Source organism: Microcaecilia unicolor, chromosome 8, assembly GCF_901765095.1.
Source record: "Microcaecilia unicolor chromosome 8, aMicUni1.1, whole genome shotgun sequence".
Taxonomy (NCBI): Eukaryota; Metazoa; Chordata; class Amphibia; order Gymnophiona; family Siphonopidae; genus Microcaecilia; species Microcaecilia unicolor.
In genome coordinates, this window is record NC_044038.1 from 174,592,120 (window position 1) to 174,611,097 (window position 18,978).

Here is an 18,978-nt window from a genome sequence, read left to right on the forward strand (position 1 = left end):
GATACCTAAAATGAATGGTCAGGAACAAAAATAAATGTATTATGGATTGTGCTCTGCTTGGTTTTTGTGTTACAATACCCCCTATCCACTGCCAAAAAAATAAAAAACATTGGCAATCATTTATAATTTGCAAAAAAACAAAACACTTCAGGAGATTAGGTGCTTGTAAAATACTCTCCAGGGCCACAAGCTTTGGCCATTTGCTTCTTGATAAAAACAAACAAACAAACCCAAAACTAACACAGATCCATGTCTAAGACCATAAGGTCTCACCCTGGTCCTTTTGACAGTCTCAAGAGAGCCCCATTACATTAAGATAAATCTAAGTCATTCCAAAAAGGAAAAGAATCAAGACCCTATTGGAAATAAAGCTTGGAGCTATGAGAGAGCAAAAGTAATGATGTAAAAAAAAAAATAAATAAAAGAACTTGGGTTTTTCATTGCACATCTTAATAAAACAAGAACAAAAAAATCAAAACCCTAAAACTTGCAAAAAACTTTTCTTCTATACTTTTGGAAGAACATTTAACAGTTTAATTAGTTTTTGTTTGTAAAATTGCTTTATTTTTTCTGAAGAATATAAATAAAAAGAATTAAAACAAAGCAAAAAAAAAAAAAAACAAAAAAAAAGTTTTCAGAGACCACCATCAAAATAAAATCCATAATCAAATTATAACTCTGACAAGAAAAATTTATGTAGGAAGCTGGCAAAAAGGCATGAGGGTATTTTTGTTTTTGAAGGGAGTCCTGCAGGTCTTTTTCCAGAGGTCTAACAGTTCAACTGAGCCCCCCCTCCCATTGATGTTTGACTTTTTGTTACACTAACTGGGTTTTTCAGACAGGATAAAAGAAGTCAACTAGCTTTCTACAGACTCTTCCCATCACAGATTCAGAAATTCTGAATTAAAATCTAGAATTATTAAAATTTTCAGAGTGTGTGTGTAGTGTATGGGGGGGTGGGGAATGGGTAGGAAGGAATCCTTTCAAGAGAGATGGACAGTACAATCTTTCACAGAAACATCACAGTATTTTTTCCTCTCTTCCATCACGAGGGTTTTCCTTGCCTATTTGCTTTGCCATCCGGCACTTTGCAAATGACGCTGTTTGTGTTTTTACATCGACATCCTGGCCGGCTCAGTTTGTCATAACACTTCTGGGAGAGTTTTACACAGCCAGTGGCAGGAAGGTAACAGAGCAGGCAGGGCAAGACCAGGGACATGGCACCCATGAAAGACCAGCGGGCACAGCAGTTAGAGTAGGAGCAGGAGCAGGGGTGGTCCGCGCAGGAGCCCTCATCATCTTCATTAGTACAATGGTAGAAGACCCCTTTCACGAGGCACATACACGTGGAGTAATTCACCAGGTTCTGAGCCGAGCACAGACACTCCTGGTTGCAGATCCAGCAAGAGGGCAAAATCCTGGGGGATGTGCACTCTTTACACTTACACTTTCCACAGGCCTCACACAACAAAAAGTGTTTGTCCAGCTCCTGAGAGACAGGTCCCTTCAGATCCAGTGGCTTGCAGTTAATTGCTTTGGGCTGTATCCTCACTGCTCTTAATGAGGACTGGTCAGCCAGCGGGGGTGGGGCCATGTGATCCAGCAGTCTTTGATCTGAAGAGGTGCTGCTGCTGCTGCTAATGGAGCTTGGACGCCCACTGAAAGATATCCAGGGATGGGTGATGTCATGGTCACACCTCTGCACCTGATGCCGAGTGGCCAATATGGGCTCATGATGCCCTCTGTGGGTCTTCTGATTTGTCAGCTGAGTGAGCGTGGGGTTATCAATGTAATCATTCTCAACATGGGTGGTCTTCATTTGATCAATAGGCAGAATGGACAGTGGGTGCTGCAACCTTCCATAAGGGACGCGACTGTCAAGCAGAGGCTGTACCATGCCCGAGTTTGGGACCACAGTAATGTTATGAGGAATTCGGGGCTCCATTGACAACTGTCCACTCAGTTTCACTGGGGAGTTTCACTTAAGTCTCCTAGAAAAAACAAACACACACAACACATTGCATATTACTGATTGTGAAAGCAACAAGTTTATTTTACATAAAGTTTTGTTCATCAAAATATTTTAACAGTAGCATCACTAGTGTTGAGCAACCAAGTGATTGGTAAATCACCGGTCTGGCTGCTTACAGTTAGTCAGAATCTTTTGGGGCACAAAAATGTGTCCAAAAACAGGCACTTGTCAAGACAAGTAGATGTCCTAAAATATGAAATATTTAGCAAGGAAAAAAAAAAAAGTCAGAAGGAAAGCAAGAAGTCTCTTCCTATGGTGTGCTAGTGATTTAACTACATTATGGGGCCCTTTTACTAAGCCGCACAAGCAATTATGTGCGCCCAACAAGCACCAAAATGGAGTTACTGCCCGGCTACTGCATGACTCTTGCGGTAATTTCATTTTTTGCGTGGGTCCGATATGTGCGGTTGAAGAATTTTTTTATTTTCGTGCGGCCAAGTGGCATTTGATGCGTGTAGGTCATTACTGCCCAGTTACTGCACAAGACTTTACCGCTAGGTCAATGGCTGGCGGTAAGGTCTCAGACCCAAAATGGACACGCGGCAATTTTCATTTTGCCGCACATCCATTTTCGGCAAAAATTTTTTAAAAGGCATTTTTTACAGGTGCGCTGAAAAATGATTCTGCGCATGCCCAAAACCTGTGCTTCCACTACTGCAAGCCATTTTTCAGCGCACCTTAGTAAAAGGACTCCTATATTTACAATATGAGCTAGGACACACCAGATTCTTACTATATGCTAGGGGGATTTAATGGTATCGTATGGGGGGGGGGGGGGGGGGGGGGGGAGGGTGAAATCCATAAAAATTAGGGATTCAGCAACCCAGCTCTCGGAAATAGATTTGCATGCACTGCCTCTATTGTATGCAAATCCATCTCTGGCATATTCATTGTGGGTATCCTGAAAGCCCAATGGCTGAGTGCACTGAGGACTGGTCTGAAAACCACTTGTGTATACATGACACACGTGTCCTGGAAAATAGGATCCAATACTGATCTATGGCTGTGACCTAGAGAAAGCAGTCGAGGGATTGGCTGTTGGCAACTCCACACTATTAAGGAGGTCCAACTGGCTCCATTTATTATGGATGGGGTGATCTGGTCTTGGCATTACTAGGTTGCCTAGATGAACTTTTGGTTTCCCTTATCATATTTTACTTTATAGCATTACTTTTGCCTTCATGATCCTCTTATTTGTTTGTTATTTTTATATTGTTGTAACTTGAAGAAATCAATAAAATACATCTGGAAAACAAAAAAGCAGACAAGTTCATAGATACAGAGTAATACACTTGGCCTGGATTGATTCATCCTGAACAAAGGATCCAGGTGTCAATTCTAAGTAGAAGTAAAGAAACTGAATTGGTACAAACAAAATTAACACGTGTGAAAAAATTATTATTTTTTTTTGATGCAGTGGTAGGCAACCTTCAAGTTCCCAAGTCCCTACAGACACCAATCCACTCCAGTTTTTAGGATACCTTTGCTGAACAATGAAATATCTGCACGCAAACTTTTCAAATTTGTGGGATCCAGAAGTCCCGAGGGGACTACTACCCACAAAACTAGAGGTTGTCTCATTGCTCTGTGAAGTCTACAGGGTGAGGGGAAAAAAAAAAAAGTAACCCCCAGAATGTCAATATGAAATTTCTCAGCTTAATTTGTTACTAATTGACATATGCGCCAAGTGGAATGAAGTTACAGAATTTTTAGCATGACCATCCAATGATTTTCGTGTTCAAAAGTGTTTGCACTATAAAACTACCGTCATCTGAAGAAAAAAAAAAGGGGGGGGGGGGTACCAGCATGTCGTCAGTGATGCAGACTTTTTGCCAACCTAAACCACTTGGACTACTATGTCTGGAGATCAATGCTGAAGGCCTCTTTACAAGCTCCACCCAAACCTACAAAAATCAAGAAACACAAGGAAGCGCTGCTGATAATCTGGGACAGCCTGTCACAGTGACCGATCAATTGACAAGGCTGTTAAGAACTTCCCAAAGCCTGAAGGCCTTTGTTAAAGCTGGGGGGGTGGGGTGGAGGTGAACACTTTGGACACTCAGACTGAAATTGTATCGTTTCAATTATATTTTACTGTGTTTTAGCTCAAACATTTTTAAACATGCAAAAATCACTAGGTACTATAATGCTATGTTTACTAAGGTGCACTATGGGCATTTTAGCGTTAACATGCCCATAGAAATGTATAGGTGCATTAGCGTTTAACGTGCCTTAAAAATTTAAGGGCGTGTTAGAAATGCTAAAGCACCTTAGTAAACATACCCCCTAAAGTATATAAAATTTCTCACTGAAATTCAAAGTGGTTGCTATGAAAACTGCAAAATAATCTCTAGGGGGTTACTTTTTTTTTTTTTTGCCTAATTACGACCCTGTATCAGCTATCATTTAGTTTCTGGGGTGGCTTCAAAATGGACAAGATATTTTATGTGTGTTCCGATAGGACATGTTCGATTTGGCTCCTTCCAAAACCCAAAGGCTTTACAACAGTCCTAGAGGGTACCAGAAGTGGACAGATGAAGACCGACACCCAAGCATACTTACATTTTGCAGAAGCAATGTAGCGTTTGAGACCATCAACTTGCTATGGCTTGCATTAATGTCTCTGAAAGGGTGCAATTTTAAACTGGAACAGATCCAGAGACTGGCCTGCAGTTTTCAGACATGAGACCACAGGAAGTAACTAAATTTAAAATCAAAGAGCGGAAACAGCTTGCTTCAAAATTTAGAAAGTGCAGGTTGCATTCTATTAGGAGGTAGCATTTCCTGGCTGAGTGACTTTTCCTTTATTTATGAACCTGAGATCACTTTAAAAAAGCATCAGGTGGCCCATATTCAGAAATTTATAAGGGGAACCGAAGGCTTTTGGCAGGCAAAGGAAATCAGCCATCTATTAAAAAAAAAAAAAAGTTTAAACGCTACTAAGTGTGAAAAAAAAAAATCATTCTTTGTACTGGCAAATGGTGGGAAGGGGGAAACCTGTGTGGCATTTCCAGGTATGGAGCCGGCTGCACTGCACCACTGCCAATCAAGATGCCAATTTGGTCTGGTATGCTTTTTACACACATTACCTTTTGGTGTGGAATTGTTAATTAACATCTCCAGTGACCAGATGAATTTCAATTATTTAGTGAGGACAGAGGGAGTGCTGTATGGGGATCTAATCATACTACTGCTATTAGTCTGTTAAAATTACTGAACCCCCCCCTCCCCATTTGCTAATGCTTAGCAAAACCCTTATATGGCCACGTGACCCCTAGCTGTAGTACGGTGAGACTACGGCTAGGGGTCGATAGCATCATTTTGAACCTGGTGCCGGCAGGGGCAGGAATGAAGGGATTGCTCTTGCCTTGATTTCACTAAACCCCAGGCATTTTCTGAAGGCAAGTCTGGGTTGGAGCAGCTCCAGAATCTGGCACCTGCCCCTTTAAAGGGGTGAAGGATCATCAGGCTACAGCTTACCAAGATGCTCCCAGGCACTATGAGTAGTAAAGCTTACAAGGTGGATCGCAAGCTGCATTATTCATATATTGCAGGGGTCAGTAACCTGTGGCAAAGAGCTAATGTAGGTTAGTCACTCCCATGGGAGCTTAAGGTGTGGTACCCCCCCCCCCCCAAGTTCTCTATATTATAAAATACAAGACTGTTAAGCCTTGACAGTGTACATAACAATGAATAATTAACACAAGTTAGGGAAGGAACTCTTCCCAAAAGGGTTTACTGAACTATGTCTGCACCTGATCTGCATAGACAGGAAAGTTTCATGAGCCCTGTGCCCTTTAAGTAAGCAGTGATAAGCCCACCGTTTTGCATGTGGCAAAGACAGGCCTCCACAACTAGAGCAGGGCCCTTTTTACTGTAGCTTAGTAGGTCAGCCCTTTAGAGACTATAATTATTACTTAAGGAAAGCCAAAAGTTTTTTCTTTTTTACTGATGAAGGGGGGGGGGGGGGGGGGGAAGACTCCCCAATTCTGTAGAGACACTCTCTCTCTCTCATATATATATATATATATATATGGCAAAGAGTTTGAGATCTCTCTCTCTAGATCTAGATATTTATATATAGATATATATATAGATACATAGATAGAGAGATCTCAAACTCTTTGCCAATCACCACCTCCCCTGGTCACATCCCCCCCCCCCCACTCAATCTACATCCTCAGATACCTACCACTCTTCCATCTCACTTTGCCCTCACTACTCAAGACCCCAGCCCTGTCCTAGATTATCTTCTTGGTCTTTGTTTCAGTTGCACACTCTGCACTCCCTTTCAAAAACACTGTCAACTATGAAGACCACATCTTATCCACTTAATCCTTCCCATCACCAAGGATAAGGATTTCTGTTTTAGGCCTTCTGCCCAAGACCCTGTCACTAAATAGCCTTTCCTTTGGTCAGGTCCCAACCCTATGGAAATCTGCTGTAGTGCGCCTGATAAAAAAAACCCTCTTTAGATCCAAGTCCCAGCCAATTATTGACCGGTATCCAGTCTGTTTCTTATCAACAATCCTATAAAGTCTTTACTCACTTTTGCTCTCCACCCAAAACAATCCAGCTTCAGAATCCATCAACCAGCAAGTGGCGATAACTCCAGTTTTGAGTTCTCCGAGACATCTCTGTGCATCCAGTCCAGCTCCTCATTATTTACATAGACAAGCAGTAAGGATAGTATTCAGAATAAAACTGCTCCTTAACCCAACACTAACCCAATGAGCAAACAGACCTCCCATCTCTGGACAACTTTGTAGACAAGAGATATACAGGAAGCACCATGCAAGGATGGTTATTTGGCCTATCACTTTGCACTGACTAAACACCTCAGAAACCTTGGGCACGCCTCTGAAAAGTGCAAATGGAAAGAAAATTCAGGTAAGACCTTTTCTCCTTCCATTACATAGCTTTCCACTATTCTAGAACCTGTGGAAAGTATAAAAACAATCCCTAGAGTGGATGGAATCCTGGTGCCACCACCCTGAGGACCAAAGCCCCAAAACTGGCTTCCAAACGCACAGCAACGTCTACCCTATAGTGCTTGGCAAAGGTATGCAGCGTCAAGCGCATCGCTGCCTTGCAAATATCTGCCATAAACACTAAGGTAGTCTATCCAGGATGCTGCTTACAGCTCGCAGAGGAGCCTGCTTCCCTGCATGCAAATAAGCTGATGAGAAGTCTCCTTCAGCCACCTAGCAATTGTGGGCTTGGAAGCCATGATGCCAAGCCTATGTTTACCAAAAATGCCCAGTTTGTCCGATTGGCAAACCTCATTCAGGACTTTCAGATATCTAATGAGGGCTCTGCACACAAATCGAGAAGCTTCAAGGAAGTGTACTGTTGTGCTAGAAATGAGAGCTCCATAGGAAACAGGGGAGATGTAAATGGAGGGAAGAAGTAAATTCATGGGGCACCAGAGACAGGATCTGACTCTAGAGACTTAAGCCACCCGCAAAGCTCAACTGGGGAGCAGTTGACCAACTGGACCAGGAACAAATCACTCAACCAGAAGTGGAAAAGTGTGTCCACCCACCAGCTGGAGATAAAGAAAACTGAACCAAGACATCTCTTGGCATCCAGTCCATCCCTTCAGTATTTTTTTTTTATAATCTCCACCTGCTGGTTGATGAACACAGCTATCCCACAGGTTCTGGGATAGTGGGAAGCTATGTAATGAAAATATCAGTTATACACCATGATGCAGATGCCTGCTAGAGGGCCAGATGAAGATATAGAGTACAAATCCCAAGCCCCCAACTTGTCTGTACCTGGAGTAAGAAAATTTCTGGATCCATGCAGGACAGTTTGTCAGCTGTCTCTAGCAGAGGTGGATTCAGACCCATTTGGATCACATGGAATCCAAGTTTCCTATGAAATGCAGGATTGCAACCACATGCAAACAAGCAAGGACTGGACTGGCACAGCCTATCCAGCAATAAGATCTGAAGCCAGCAGGTGCTCTGAACTTTCTGCTAGTGGATGTTTTCCCATGTAGGTTGGGTGGGTGGAAGAGCATTAAGCACTAGGAAGGCCAGAATACACTGGTTAAAGTTCTTACCAAATCCATAACCCCGTTCCCCATATGTAAAAGCTGCTCAACGTATGAGACAGGTAGCTCCTGAAGTCACAGTACTCAAAGACCAATGGTTGAAGCTACAGCGACATTTTACTAAAGCTCTAAATATCTACAGACTGTGAAAGGTTAACGTCCCATCAACTTGAATAAACATTGTTGCACACTCATTCTTCTGTAACATAACCAATGACATGTGGGAGAACAAAATGATTCAGTAAAGAAAATAACTCTCTTCTTCAGGAGAACAAACTCAACTTGGTCATCTCAAGATGCATGAAAACGTGGAGGACCTGGGTCAAACCCCAGAGCAGAAAAGATAACATTTACAGAGCCCGGTGGTGTTATGGACAGAGAAAAGATTACTGCAAGCCACGATTCTGGCTGTTTATAAACTGCTATTTCCGCTGAAACCACATTTGTAATTACAGCTGTAAACCACAAGTGCCCTAACACACACAAAAGATAAAAAGTATAAATACACATGAGAGCTACATGTATGGGCTGGGCTCAACTTTTTTTTTTTTTTTTTTAAAGCTGAACAAGATTTTCCAGGCAGAAGTGATGGAGATTAGTTCAGAGAACATCGAGCAGGCATGTATGCACATTAAATAAAAATACCTCAGTCTTCCCTTGGACACCTCTCCCAAACATGTGCTGGAAATTATGTGCGAATAAGACAGAGGTTTTTGGAAGAGAGAGAAAGACATACAATGTTCTCATGACTCTTCGGTCCTTTGGAAACTAGGGCTAAAAGAATAATCTACCCTCAGTGCCGATAATTCAGCTCCCTTAGTTTTGGGGTCAGGATCAATTAAAATTCACAACAGATTTTCTGGCCAGCTTAGGGGCAAGGGGTCTCTACGTTAACTCTTGCACTCCCCAGGTTCACTGTCCATAACCCCAATGAATAGCAGTCATTATTTGAAGGCAACACCTTATGGCTGGATTCAGAACCCGTGAATAAGTATTTGGAAAAGGGGGGAGAGGGAGGCAGGGACAAGAGGCAGTGGCACCAGGAAAAGGGGAGGCAAAAAGATGTATGGTCCAATATTCAAAAGGATTTATGCTCCTAATTTGACCTCTTTGAAAGTTTAGGGTTCAGTGCATACGTTTTTACTCAAAATGGAAACTAAAAAAAAAAAATAAATAAATACATGGGTGGCAAGATGGCAGATTCGGGGTAGGGAAAAACTAAGCTCAGCATTTTCTGAATATTGAGGCCCATAACCTCTTTACACAAGCACACACTTCAAGCTTGGCTAGGATGTAGCACCATGAGCCATCATTGTTAATCTCAGGATGTATGACACACACATAGCCATGGTTCAAGCCGAGCTGGAAGTTAAAAGGAATAAGATGGAACATGTGTCTTATAGGTGTAATACTGATCTCTACACTACAGGATTGGCTATATTTAGTCTCTAAAATGTATGTCGCTTTTGTACCACGGAACTTTCAAAGCTGTGAAAAATGGAGAACGGGGACAGAAATGCTGACACCTTGAGGCAAAAGCTGGAACTTTACCAGAGAGGCCACAGGAACACTTCTGCCCAATTTAACAGCATTGCCAGCTGTTAATGTAGAAATTGATGGCCGATAGGCCTATTTTGTTTAAGCAAGGAGGAAGAAGGAAAAAAAACAAACAAACATTGGACAAGGTCTGACAGGAAATCTTTAAATTATTCTATTTTTTCATAATTATTACACTTTTTTGTTGACGTATAAAGGCTGTTTTTTAAAAAAAGGGGGTTAACCCCCCCCCCCCACCTCTTAAACAGTTATATAAACTTACACCAAAAGGTAATGTTTAGCATTTTTCAGGACATAGAAAGTTCTAGAACAAGAGCAATAGGAGGCTCAGAAGAACAGAGCCAATAGCACATGCCTAGTGCTCCCTGGCAGTGCAGGAGGCTCTGGGTTGGCTGGGAAGGCAGCTGAGGGAGTTGCAGTCATTGTGTAATGGTGACATCTAGTGGTTGGATTTATGCACTCCACCCTCATTGCAGGGTGCTGAAAACCATGATGCCAACCTCTAGGGTCGGGATGCTGCAAATACTGGAATAACTGGGAGAGGGGAAGATACAGAATAAGGCAGTGCTTTCCAATCTTTGTGTTTGTGACCCTATGATTGCAGCCAAATAAAAATCGCATGACCCCCCTGGAGATGGAGAATGACATACTGGAGAGCCTACCTAGGTTATGTCCCCAAAAGCAGGTTTCGTGACCTTGTCTGGGGTCCCGACCTACAGTTTGGGAAGCTCTGGAACAGAGAAAAATCCCCCAACAGTTGTGAAAGAAGGATTATGGCACCACATCTCATCCTTGGCTCCGACTAAGCTAGAAGCCCAAAGAGGCAGGAACAGGGCTGCCGAGAGGGGGGGGGGGGACAGGAGGGACAAAATTCCCCGGGCCTCCGGGGGGGGGGGGGGGGGCAGCGTTGCCGCCGTCCGGCCCGCCCTCCGTCACTCCCTGGCATTGAACTTAAAGCGCCTCACCTTCGAAAGCGCAACAAGCAGCGGCAGACCACTCCTTCCTTCCGTGTCCCGCCCTCGCGGAAGTTACGGCAGGCGAGGGCGGGACACTGAAGGAAGGAGTGGTCTGCCGCTGCTTGTTGCTGCGCTTTCGAAGATGAGGCGCTTAAGGTCAGTGCAGAGGGCCCAGGGGCGGCCTTGTCCCGGGCCTGGCCCAGTCTCTTGGCGGCCCTGGGCAGGAAGAAACTGCCAAATTAAACAAAACAATTGCTGCAGAAATGTGGGGAATTTTGTATGCAGGGCAGCACAATGGAAGTCGCCTATTGTTTTAGTCCAAAACTAGTGTGTCTGGATAGCTGGCCATGCTCTTGTTACCCAAGAGAAGGGGGGGGGGGGGGGGGAGTGTAGATATGCCAAAGGGGTCTTGGTCTCTATTGGGGATAGCTTTAAACTATCAGGAAAACTAGGAAACTGCCTAAGATGGCAGCTTCTTGGGGCATCAAGGAGCAGCAGCAGTAATCAAGGGAACACAGGTGCTGATAGCCACACAAACTCAAAGAACCATCAGTACATACTTAGTAGGCTATATATATATATATATATATATATATATATATAAAAATAAAATGACAATCTTCACCCACAGGTAGGGTGGGTAACTTTTCAAAGAACCCATTTACCTGAATAAGGTCATTTGGAAACTGTCCTCAATGTAAAACATACAAAAAAAAAGTATGTGTTTTGTACAAGATTGTGTTGGGAAGGGTGATGCGGTAATCACGACAAATTTATCAAAATCTGAAAGGGAGGGGTACTAGGGTCTAGACAGTTACATGGTGGGGGGGGGGGGGGGGGGAATAGGCAAAGCTAAAGGTTTACCTAAGGCTCTTAATACCCTGGTCTTTTTTGAAGGGTGAAGAAAACATTGGGAAGGAAGGCAGAACAGTCATCTGTTCATTGTTAGGGTCAGAGGGCTAAACAGCAAAACTTTTTTTGCTGCTTGAGCATGAAGGTTAAGCCCTGAATGCATTAACCTTCTGACTTTCAAACTGGTATAATGCATGAAGGAAAGGACTTAGCATCTGGAGTTCCCAAAGGGTTAATTAGATGAATTAAAATATCACTGTCTGGAATAAGAAACAACCAAATAGAACTGAAATACTAAAGTCAGCTGCTTCTGGGGTTATCTGGGAACAGCCCTGTGTGAAGGCCTGAAAGCTTCCCTTTCTATGAATGGATGAATGCACCAAGCTACAGCAACCACTGAACTGTTTCACCTTTAGAACTGTAGCAGCCCCCCCCCATTACTACAATTCTTCTATGCATTTCGACCAGTTGCTGGGTAATGTTTTTGAATTTTATAGTGTGAACCTGATGAAAAGTGATTAAGCTATGATAATAACCAAGTAGGCAGTTTTGCTGTAGCCACCACAAAAAGCCCTGTTCTTTGGGGAGGAGGCAGCTATGAATATGTACATGCATAAGTATTGCCATACTGGGACAGACCAAAGGTCCATCAAGCCCAGCATTCTGTTTCCAACAGTGGCCAATCCAGGCCACAAGTACCTGGCAGAAACCCAAAGTGTAGGAACATTCCATGTAGAACCCTAAAGAGTAACCAGATTCTAGAATTCTAAAGAACAAGATTCCATGCAGAATTTCTAAGTGTAGCAACATTCCATTCAGAACCCCAACTACATAAGTATTGCCACACTGGGACAGTCCATCAAGCCCAGCATCCTGTTTCCAACAGTGGCTAATCCAGGTCACAACTTGGCAAGATCCCAAAACAGTACAATAGATCTTATGCTGCTTATCCTAGAAATAAGATCTGGATTTTCCCCAAGTCCATTTTAATAATGGTTTATTGAGTTTTCTTTTAGGAAGCTAGCCAAACCTTGTTTAAACCCCGCTAAGCTAACCGCTTACTATATTCACCGACAATGAATGCCAGAGTTTAGTCGCACATGGAGTGAAGAAATATTTTCTCAGATTAGTTTTAAATTTACTACTTTGTAGCTTCATTGCGTGCCCCCTAGTCCTAGCATTTTTGAAAAGCGTAAACAAGCCAGATCTGTGCACACCAACCATCTCATGATCACAACAGAGGGCAGAGAAAGACATCAAGGAGCCCCCGGGCCTGGCTTTTTCAGGGACCATGGAGGAGTATCAATGGATATCACTTTAAATAGAGTTAAAGAAGGGGTAATGCACCTTTTCTTCCCCCCCCCCCCCTGCATATATGAAGTGGCTGCAGTGTCAAAGCCTCTAGCAGGATCTGAAAAATTATTTTTTAGATAAGACAGATATCAATTCTTCTGGTATTAACAAAAGCAAAACACAAATCAAAAAAACAAACAGAGTATGAAATATAACCAATGACAAAAAGTGCTAGAGGTGGACCAAACACAGTGCTTTTCCCTCCCAGGGCACTGGAGTTTAAAGAAAGGATCCAAAACATTTGGTTCTGACCGGTTGAGGTCATGAGACAAAGCAGCATATAGGGTACTCCAAAACATTTCATACTGAATTTCTTATTTTTACAGCAGGAGATGGGGAGGCACATTTTCAATACGATGTCTGAATCTGACTTTGGATTTTTGCCAAAGACATCCAAAAATTCCACTAGTGAAGATGTTTTTCAGGTTCAAAAATTGCTAATTTCTTGATGTTGTGCTCAGTGCATCTATCTTTTTGGACCATTTTTGGAAAACAAAATGCCCAAGTAAAAAATATGGGATGTAGGAGGAGCCTGCATCCTTATTATACTGGACACAGACATCCCAGCAGAGCAGTGGGCACCCTAGGGGGCACTGTAGTGGACTTCACAGGAAAGGTCCCCAAGTACACATCTCACCGTTACCCCCCTATACTACATAAGAGCATAACATAAAAGAGTAGCCACATTTGATCAGACCAATGGTCCATCTAGCCCAGTATCCTGTTTTCCAAACAGTGGCCAAACCAGGTCAAGTACCTGGCAGAAACCCAAATAGTGGCAACATTCCATACTACAAATCCCAGGTCAAGCAGTTGCTTCCCCGTGTCTGTCTCAATAGCAGACTATGGACTTTTCCTCCAGGAATTTGTTCAAACCTTTATGGTGAGCCTTCCAAAACCGTGGTGGACTGGTCCTGGGGAACTGGGTTCAAGTCCCACTGCAGGCACAGGCAGCTCCTTGTGACTCTGGGCAAGTCACTTAACCCTCCATTGCCCCAGGTACAAATAAGTACCTGTATATAATATGTAAGCCGCATTGAACCTGCTATGAGTGGGAACGCCCGGGGTACAAATGTAACAAACAAAAAAAACCTATAATAGCCCTTATGCCTGCAAGTGGCACCTATATGTAGGTACAGTAGGTTTTTGGTAGGCTCACACTTTCCACCACAAATATAACAGGGTGGGTTATGGGCTGGGTCCCCTTCTCTGCAGTGCTCTGCACCGACCACTAGGCTACTCCAGGGACCTGTTTGCTGCTCTAATAGGACTGGCCATAACATCTGAAGCTGTCAAGAGTCTAGTATGTACTGTTACTTTTACATCTTTGGGGGTGGGAGAGGGGTCATGCCTTAATCCCTCCAGTGGTCATTTAGGGCACCTTTTTGTGACTTGGTTGTTATAAAAAACAGGTCTAGCCCAAAATGTTTTTTTTTCTCCTTTTGTTCCATTATGGCAGAAAAACATCCAAGTGTTAGGAATGCCCAAATCCTGCCTCCAACACGCCCCCTTGTGATTTGGGCCACACTGCAGAAAAACCATCTTAATGTGTTTCAAAAATAGTGATTTGGAGATCTCAGCAAATAAAAACGTCTAAATGTCCACTTTTCTGTATTTGAAAATGGGCCCCTAAATCTTGCATCACTCATTGCCATTACATCAGCACATCCAACACAGAGTATGGAGTGGGATGTTTAACTTCAGCCAAAAGGCCATCTTCAACTCACAGCTCTAAATCTTGCCATCACACTTATTCTGGCCAAAGATTGAGGCAACTCATCTGTAGCACCAAGGTTTTGACAGACTACATCTTCAAGTTCAACAGGAAGGCCTAGGACGACACCTAAGACTGATGAAAGGTGAAAATCTAGACCAAACCAACTGATCCAGAACTGAAGGACACCAGTAGAACCACTCCCTTGTGAATTATCAAATGGGTGGTTGGTCAAGTGATCATAAAATTTGCAATCAAAAGGGTTACTTCAGAGGACCATAGGAGACTGGAAAACTGGGCATCCAAAGGGCAGATGACTTAATGGGGACAGGTGCAAAAGTGATGCACATAGGGAAAAGCAACCTAAATTATAGGTTGATGATGTTAGGTTCTCCATTAGGGTGACATCACCCAGGAAAAGGGCTCAAAATGTCATTGTGACCAACATGTTGAAATATTCTGCACAGTGTGTGGCAGTTGCCAACAAAAAGGCACAGAATGTTATAATTTATTTTCTAAATCTTTCAAAATAATTTATAATGCCTCTGTATCACTCAGCAACACCACACCTCAAATGTTGTAATTCTGGTCAACGCATCCCCCCCAAAAATAAATATATAGCAGAAACATGAAAAGGTTCAGAGAAGGATAACCAAAATGAAGGGTGAAGGGGATGGATCTCCTTTCAGATGAGGAAAGATTTAAGAGGTTAGGGCTTTTCAGCTTGAAGAGAAAGTGGAGGGAGAAGATTCAGATTGAAGTTACCAAATAAGTAGCACATTTAAACCCCAGAACATTATTTTCACTCAAACTTAAGCTCTGGAACTTGTTGCCAGAGGATGTGGCAAAAGAACTTTGCACACTTGGGGTTAAAAAAGGCTTAGACAAAATTCCTAGAGAAAAAGTCAATAGGCTAATAAGCAGACCTGGAGAAAGCCACTGCTTATCTCTGGGAGAAAGCAGCATTGAATCTTGCTACTTTTTTTTGGATCCTTACAAGTATTCGATACCTGGATTGGCCACTGTTGGAAACAGGATACTGGCCTAAATGGAATTTAAGGTGCTCCAGTATTGCAATTCTTAAGTTCTATATCAGGATCAGCTCTTGTAAGCAGGGCAGATATGTTGAACAGTCAGGCTCCAACCAGAAGTTTTTGCAGATAGTTAAAACAAAAATCTCTATTTATAGGTTTCATTTCTAGCGAGCAATTATCTAATAAAAGTTATAATGGGTCCTGAATTCAAATTCTGCTCTCCAACTACTTACCTGAGCCTGGACAAGTCACTTATCTACCTGTGACTTTCAGTTCAGCAGAAAAAGTATTTTGAGAAACACAGTCTTGGTTTATCAAATAGTCACACAGTTTTCAAATGGCAGATGGGAGAAGGAACAGTAATCAAAAATCAATAACCAGAATTCCCAATGCCTAGGTAACTGCATAACAACCTTTGGGTTAGATGGACTAAACACACCAACCCCCATTGCTACTACTACTACTACTATTTAACATTTCTAGAGCGCTACAAAGTGTACGCAGCGCTGTACAAACACAGAAGAAAGACAGTCCCTGCTCAAAGAGCTTACATTGCTGCTTTTATGTTCTCTAAATTGCCGATTCTGTGTTGGGCAAAATATTGGTCAGGCCATAGCCCTGGTGGTCCACCCCTCTCGGTTTCCAAATGCATTAAAAATGGCAATGGGGATGTAGCTGGGATTAAGGCAATATCTGTATCTATACATGGAATGTTCTGACAGACTACATCTTCGTGTTGTGCTCTCTTTGAATCTGAGATATGAAAAAGGGTGCTGCCCCTTTAAGACACTCTCACCCTAAGAGTGGTCTCAAAACAGGGGGGCCAACAGCTGTTGCCTTGTGTGCCTTCCCCATAGTCCTTACCAGTGACGAACGAGGGCCTGCAACTTGGCTTTTCGAGAGTCTGAAGTGTGAAATATTTTAATTTTAACTGGATCGGTAATGGCCTGGCGCTCCTTTCACGCTCCCTCGGGGCTGCAAATGTCTGTGCCTGTGAAGGTCATAGGTATTCTTGCGCGCCCATATGCACGGATGTAGAGTCTAACGTGCGCATTTCTTCTCTACTGGAACAAGAACACTGCGCCAGCTTTTAGTCTGGCCTTTTAAAAATGTGTTTTTCTTCTTTTGGAGGGGGAGGGAAGGAATTAGAAAAAAAAAAAAAAAAAAGAATTTCACTGTTTTACTGCGAGACCATCTGAGGTTTTACACGGCTAATGACGTCTCGAGTTTCTACCACATAAAGAACTGCAAGAAATCTGTTTTTCTAAACTATACTGCAACGCTCAATGGTGCAGGAGTTCAGCTGCTTTTAAAACCAAAACGGATAGTCTACGTTTTTGAAGATGCATGGCACATTATATACGATTCCCAGTGTAGAGCAGCATATACTGCATACTTGACGTTGCTTTTCTTGTGACGTGATCAGATTAGATTCCTTCTGTAGAGCATTAATTGTATAAAGTTCCTTTTTTTTCACAAGATAAACACATTCAAGCGTTTTGCGGCACCACCCCCTAGCCAAGCCTGACCAGTTTGCAACAGGATGCTTTTCCCTTCCATACTAAAATGCTTCTGTAAAAACAAGGTCGGGGGTCAGTCTGTCATTTCAAAATCTCGACAATTCGAGGGTCTAAAGGAGTGAAAATAGCGTTCTCGGTAGCTATTTCCAGAGATTACATGCGGCACAGAAATGCCTGCTCATAGCTGTTGCGCCTGAATTTTGCAATCCATAACAAGCCTCAAAATTTAGGCTAGGTAGGCAAGGACTGCATTTGCAGCAGAACAAGGCCCTGAAAAAGCACTAGATTGCACCACTTGAATTAAACCAAACAATCCAGTTAGAATTAACTCTAATTTGTATAAGACTAATTAGGTTTTTATTTTTTGCAACGTGTTTAAAAAACAAAACAACACACATAGGCCGCGTTTATAAGATCAATGCTGAAAAATTCAGTATACAAAATTTATGCTCACTTATTGCACCGAATATCCAAATCCCCATTTTCCCCTCCGAAGGGCTTCATGACGCTTCACATCTGTTATTTCCAGTACTGTGCATTTAGAGCGCATCATAAATACAGGCTCATAGGTCTATTCCCCTCCCCCATTTCCTCCATGATAATGAATTTTCAGTGCAAACCATCTATAACATTTCCTTTCCACTGTGACGTCGCCATGACTAGTTGAAAAAAAAAGTCAGCGCACACTAAAGATCCATTTTCATGCCCGTTAACGTCGGTGACTGAAAATGCGACTTGCTGCCATTTTTCATGTAGCATCAGAACTCAAAATGCAGCAAAATTTTAAAATTTCATTCTAAACCACCAAACCTTAAACATTGGAAAAACTAAGGAAAGAAAATACATTAGATTCAGTGCAACCAAGGGGGCTTAATATTAGGCCAAGAAAAAGGGTGAAATGCATTTTTCTAAACTGTTGCGTGGAATAAATTCATGCGGACCAAAGGTCACACAGGGAAGATATCAGATTATAACCGCTCATATTAAAAGCCTCCACTCGGTGCAGACAAGCCAAGTGTTAGTGAACTGAAACAGGACAAGAAAAGGCCAATTTCAAGCTTTAGTTTTTAGAAATTGCTATGTAAAGAAGGCTTGTAAAGACCAAGTGGGAAGGGATACTACCTCTGAGGAACAGCAATCACTTTTAAAAATAGCTAAAGCCAGAAAGAGACAGTAAAAGTAAGTTTCACCGTCCTGCGTCTTTTCGGTAGGGTCCTATTCGCAAGTCATGCATTTAAACGCTCATGCATGGATTCACGGCCTCAAAACGCAAATTCTACAGCACTGCATTTGCCTGACAGAATGCAAACTGCCTCCGAAGGAGCCAGGCATTCCTCCCCCAACCCCTTTCTGCAGTTTCAGGAATTCCATCCACAACCTTCCTCCAGCAGCCAGAGAACCTGCTCCAGCCCAGCAAACGTAGGCTACATTGCCATCCAAGGAGGGAAAGCACTTTTTCTGGGGTCTCCCCCTTAGCTCTCTATTGCCTGAGAAAATCAGCTACTTACTTGAAATTTACCCAAGTAGAGTCATTTCTCAACATGCACTTAATCCTAAATCCAAAGAGGTACAAGGAGTGCGTAAAAAGCTGTCCAGGGCATTGATCGGTCTCCCAGCTCTGCTGTGCTGTCAGCTCCCTTTCCTGTGGATGTTGCAACTGCCTGGGAAAATGGCTTTTTTATGAATGGGAGGGAAGAGCAGTACTGCGCAGGCGTGTCTTCACAATTCTATGAATGGGTGGACACTGCAGGTAAACACGCATGTGCCAGACTGGGGGGGGGGGGGGGGACTTTTTTTTTTTTTTTAATGAATGAGAACCGGAACTTAACCCTTTGTGCACAAGAAAGGGTTTTTTTTTTCTTTTTAATGAATGGAAGTCTGCTAAAGAACCACTTCCTT

At 42.7% G+C, this 18,978-nt stretch overlaps 1 protein-coding gene across 1 annotated transcript; it reads right to left on the reverse strand.

Moving 5' to 3' along the window:
* Nucleotides 1–647: 647 nt before the first annotated feature.
* SPRY4 (sprouty RTK signaling antagonist 4) lies at nucleotides 648–18,713 on the reverse strand. Its single transcript, XM_030213297.1, has 2 exons — nucleotides 18,588–18,713; nucleotides 648–1,991 (listed from the first exon to the last, which is right to left on the reverse strand). Exon 2 carries the CDS (start codon nucleotides 1,943–1,945, stop codon nucleotides 1,046–1,048), a length of 900 nt encoding a protein of 299 aa, XP_030069157.1. The 5' UTR covers nucleotides 1,946–1,991; nucleotides 18,588–18,713; the 3' UTR covers nucleotides 648–1,045.
* Between the last annotated feature and the right edge of the window lie 265 nt (nucleotides 18,714–18,978).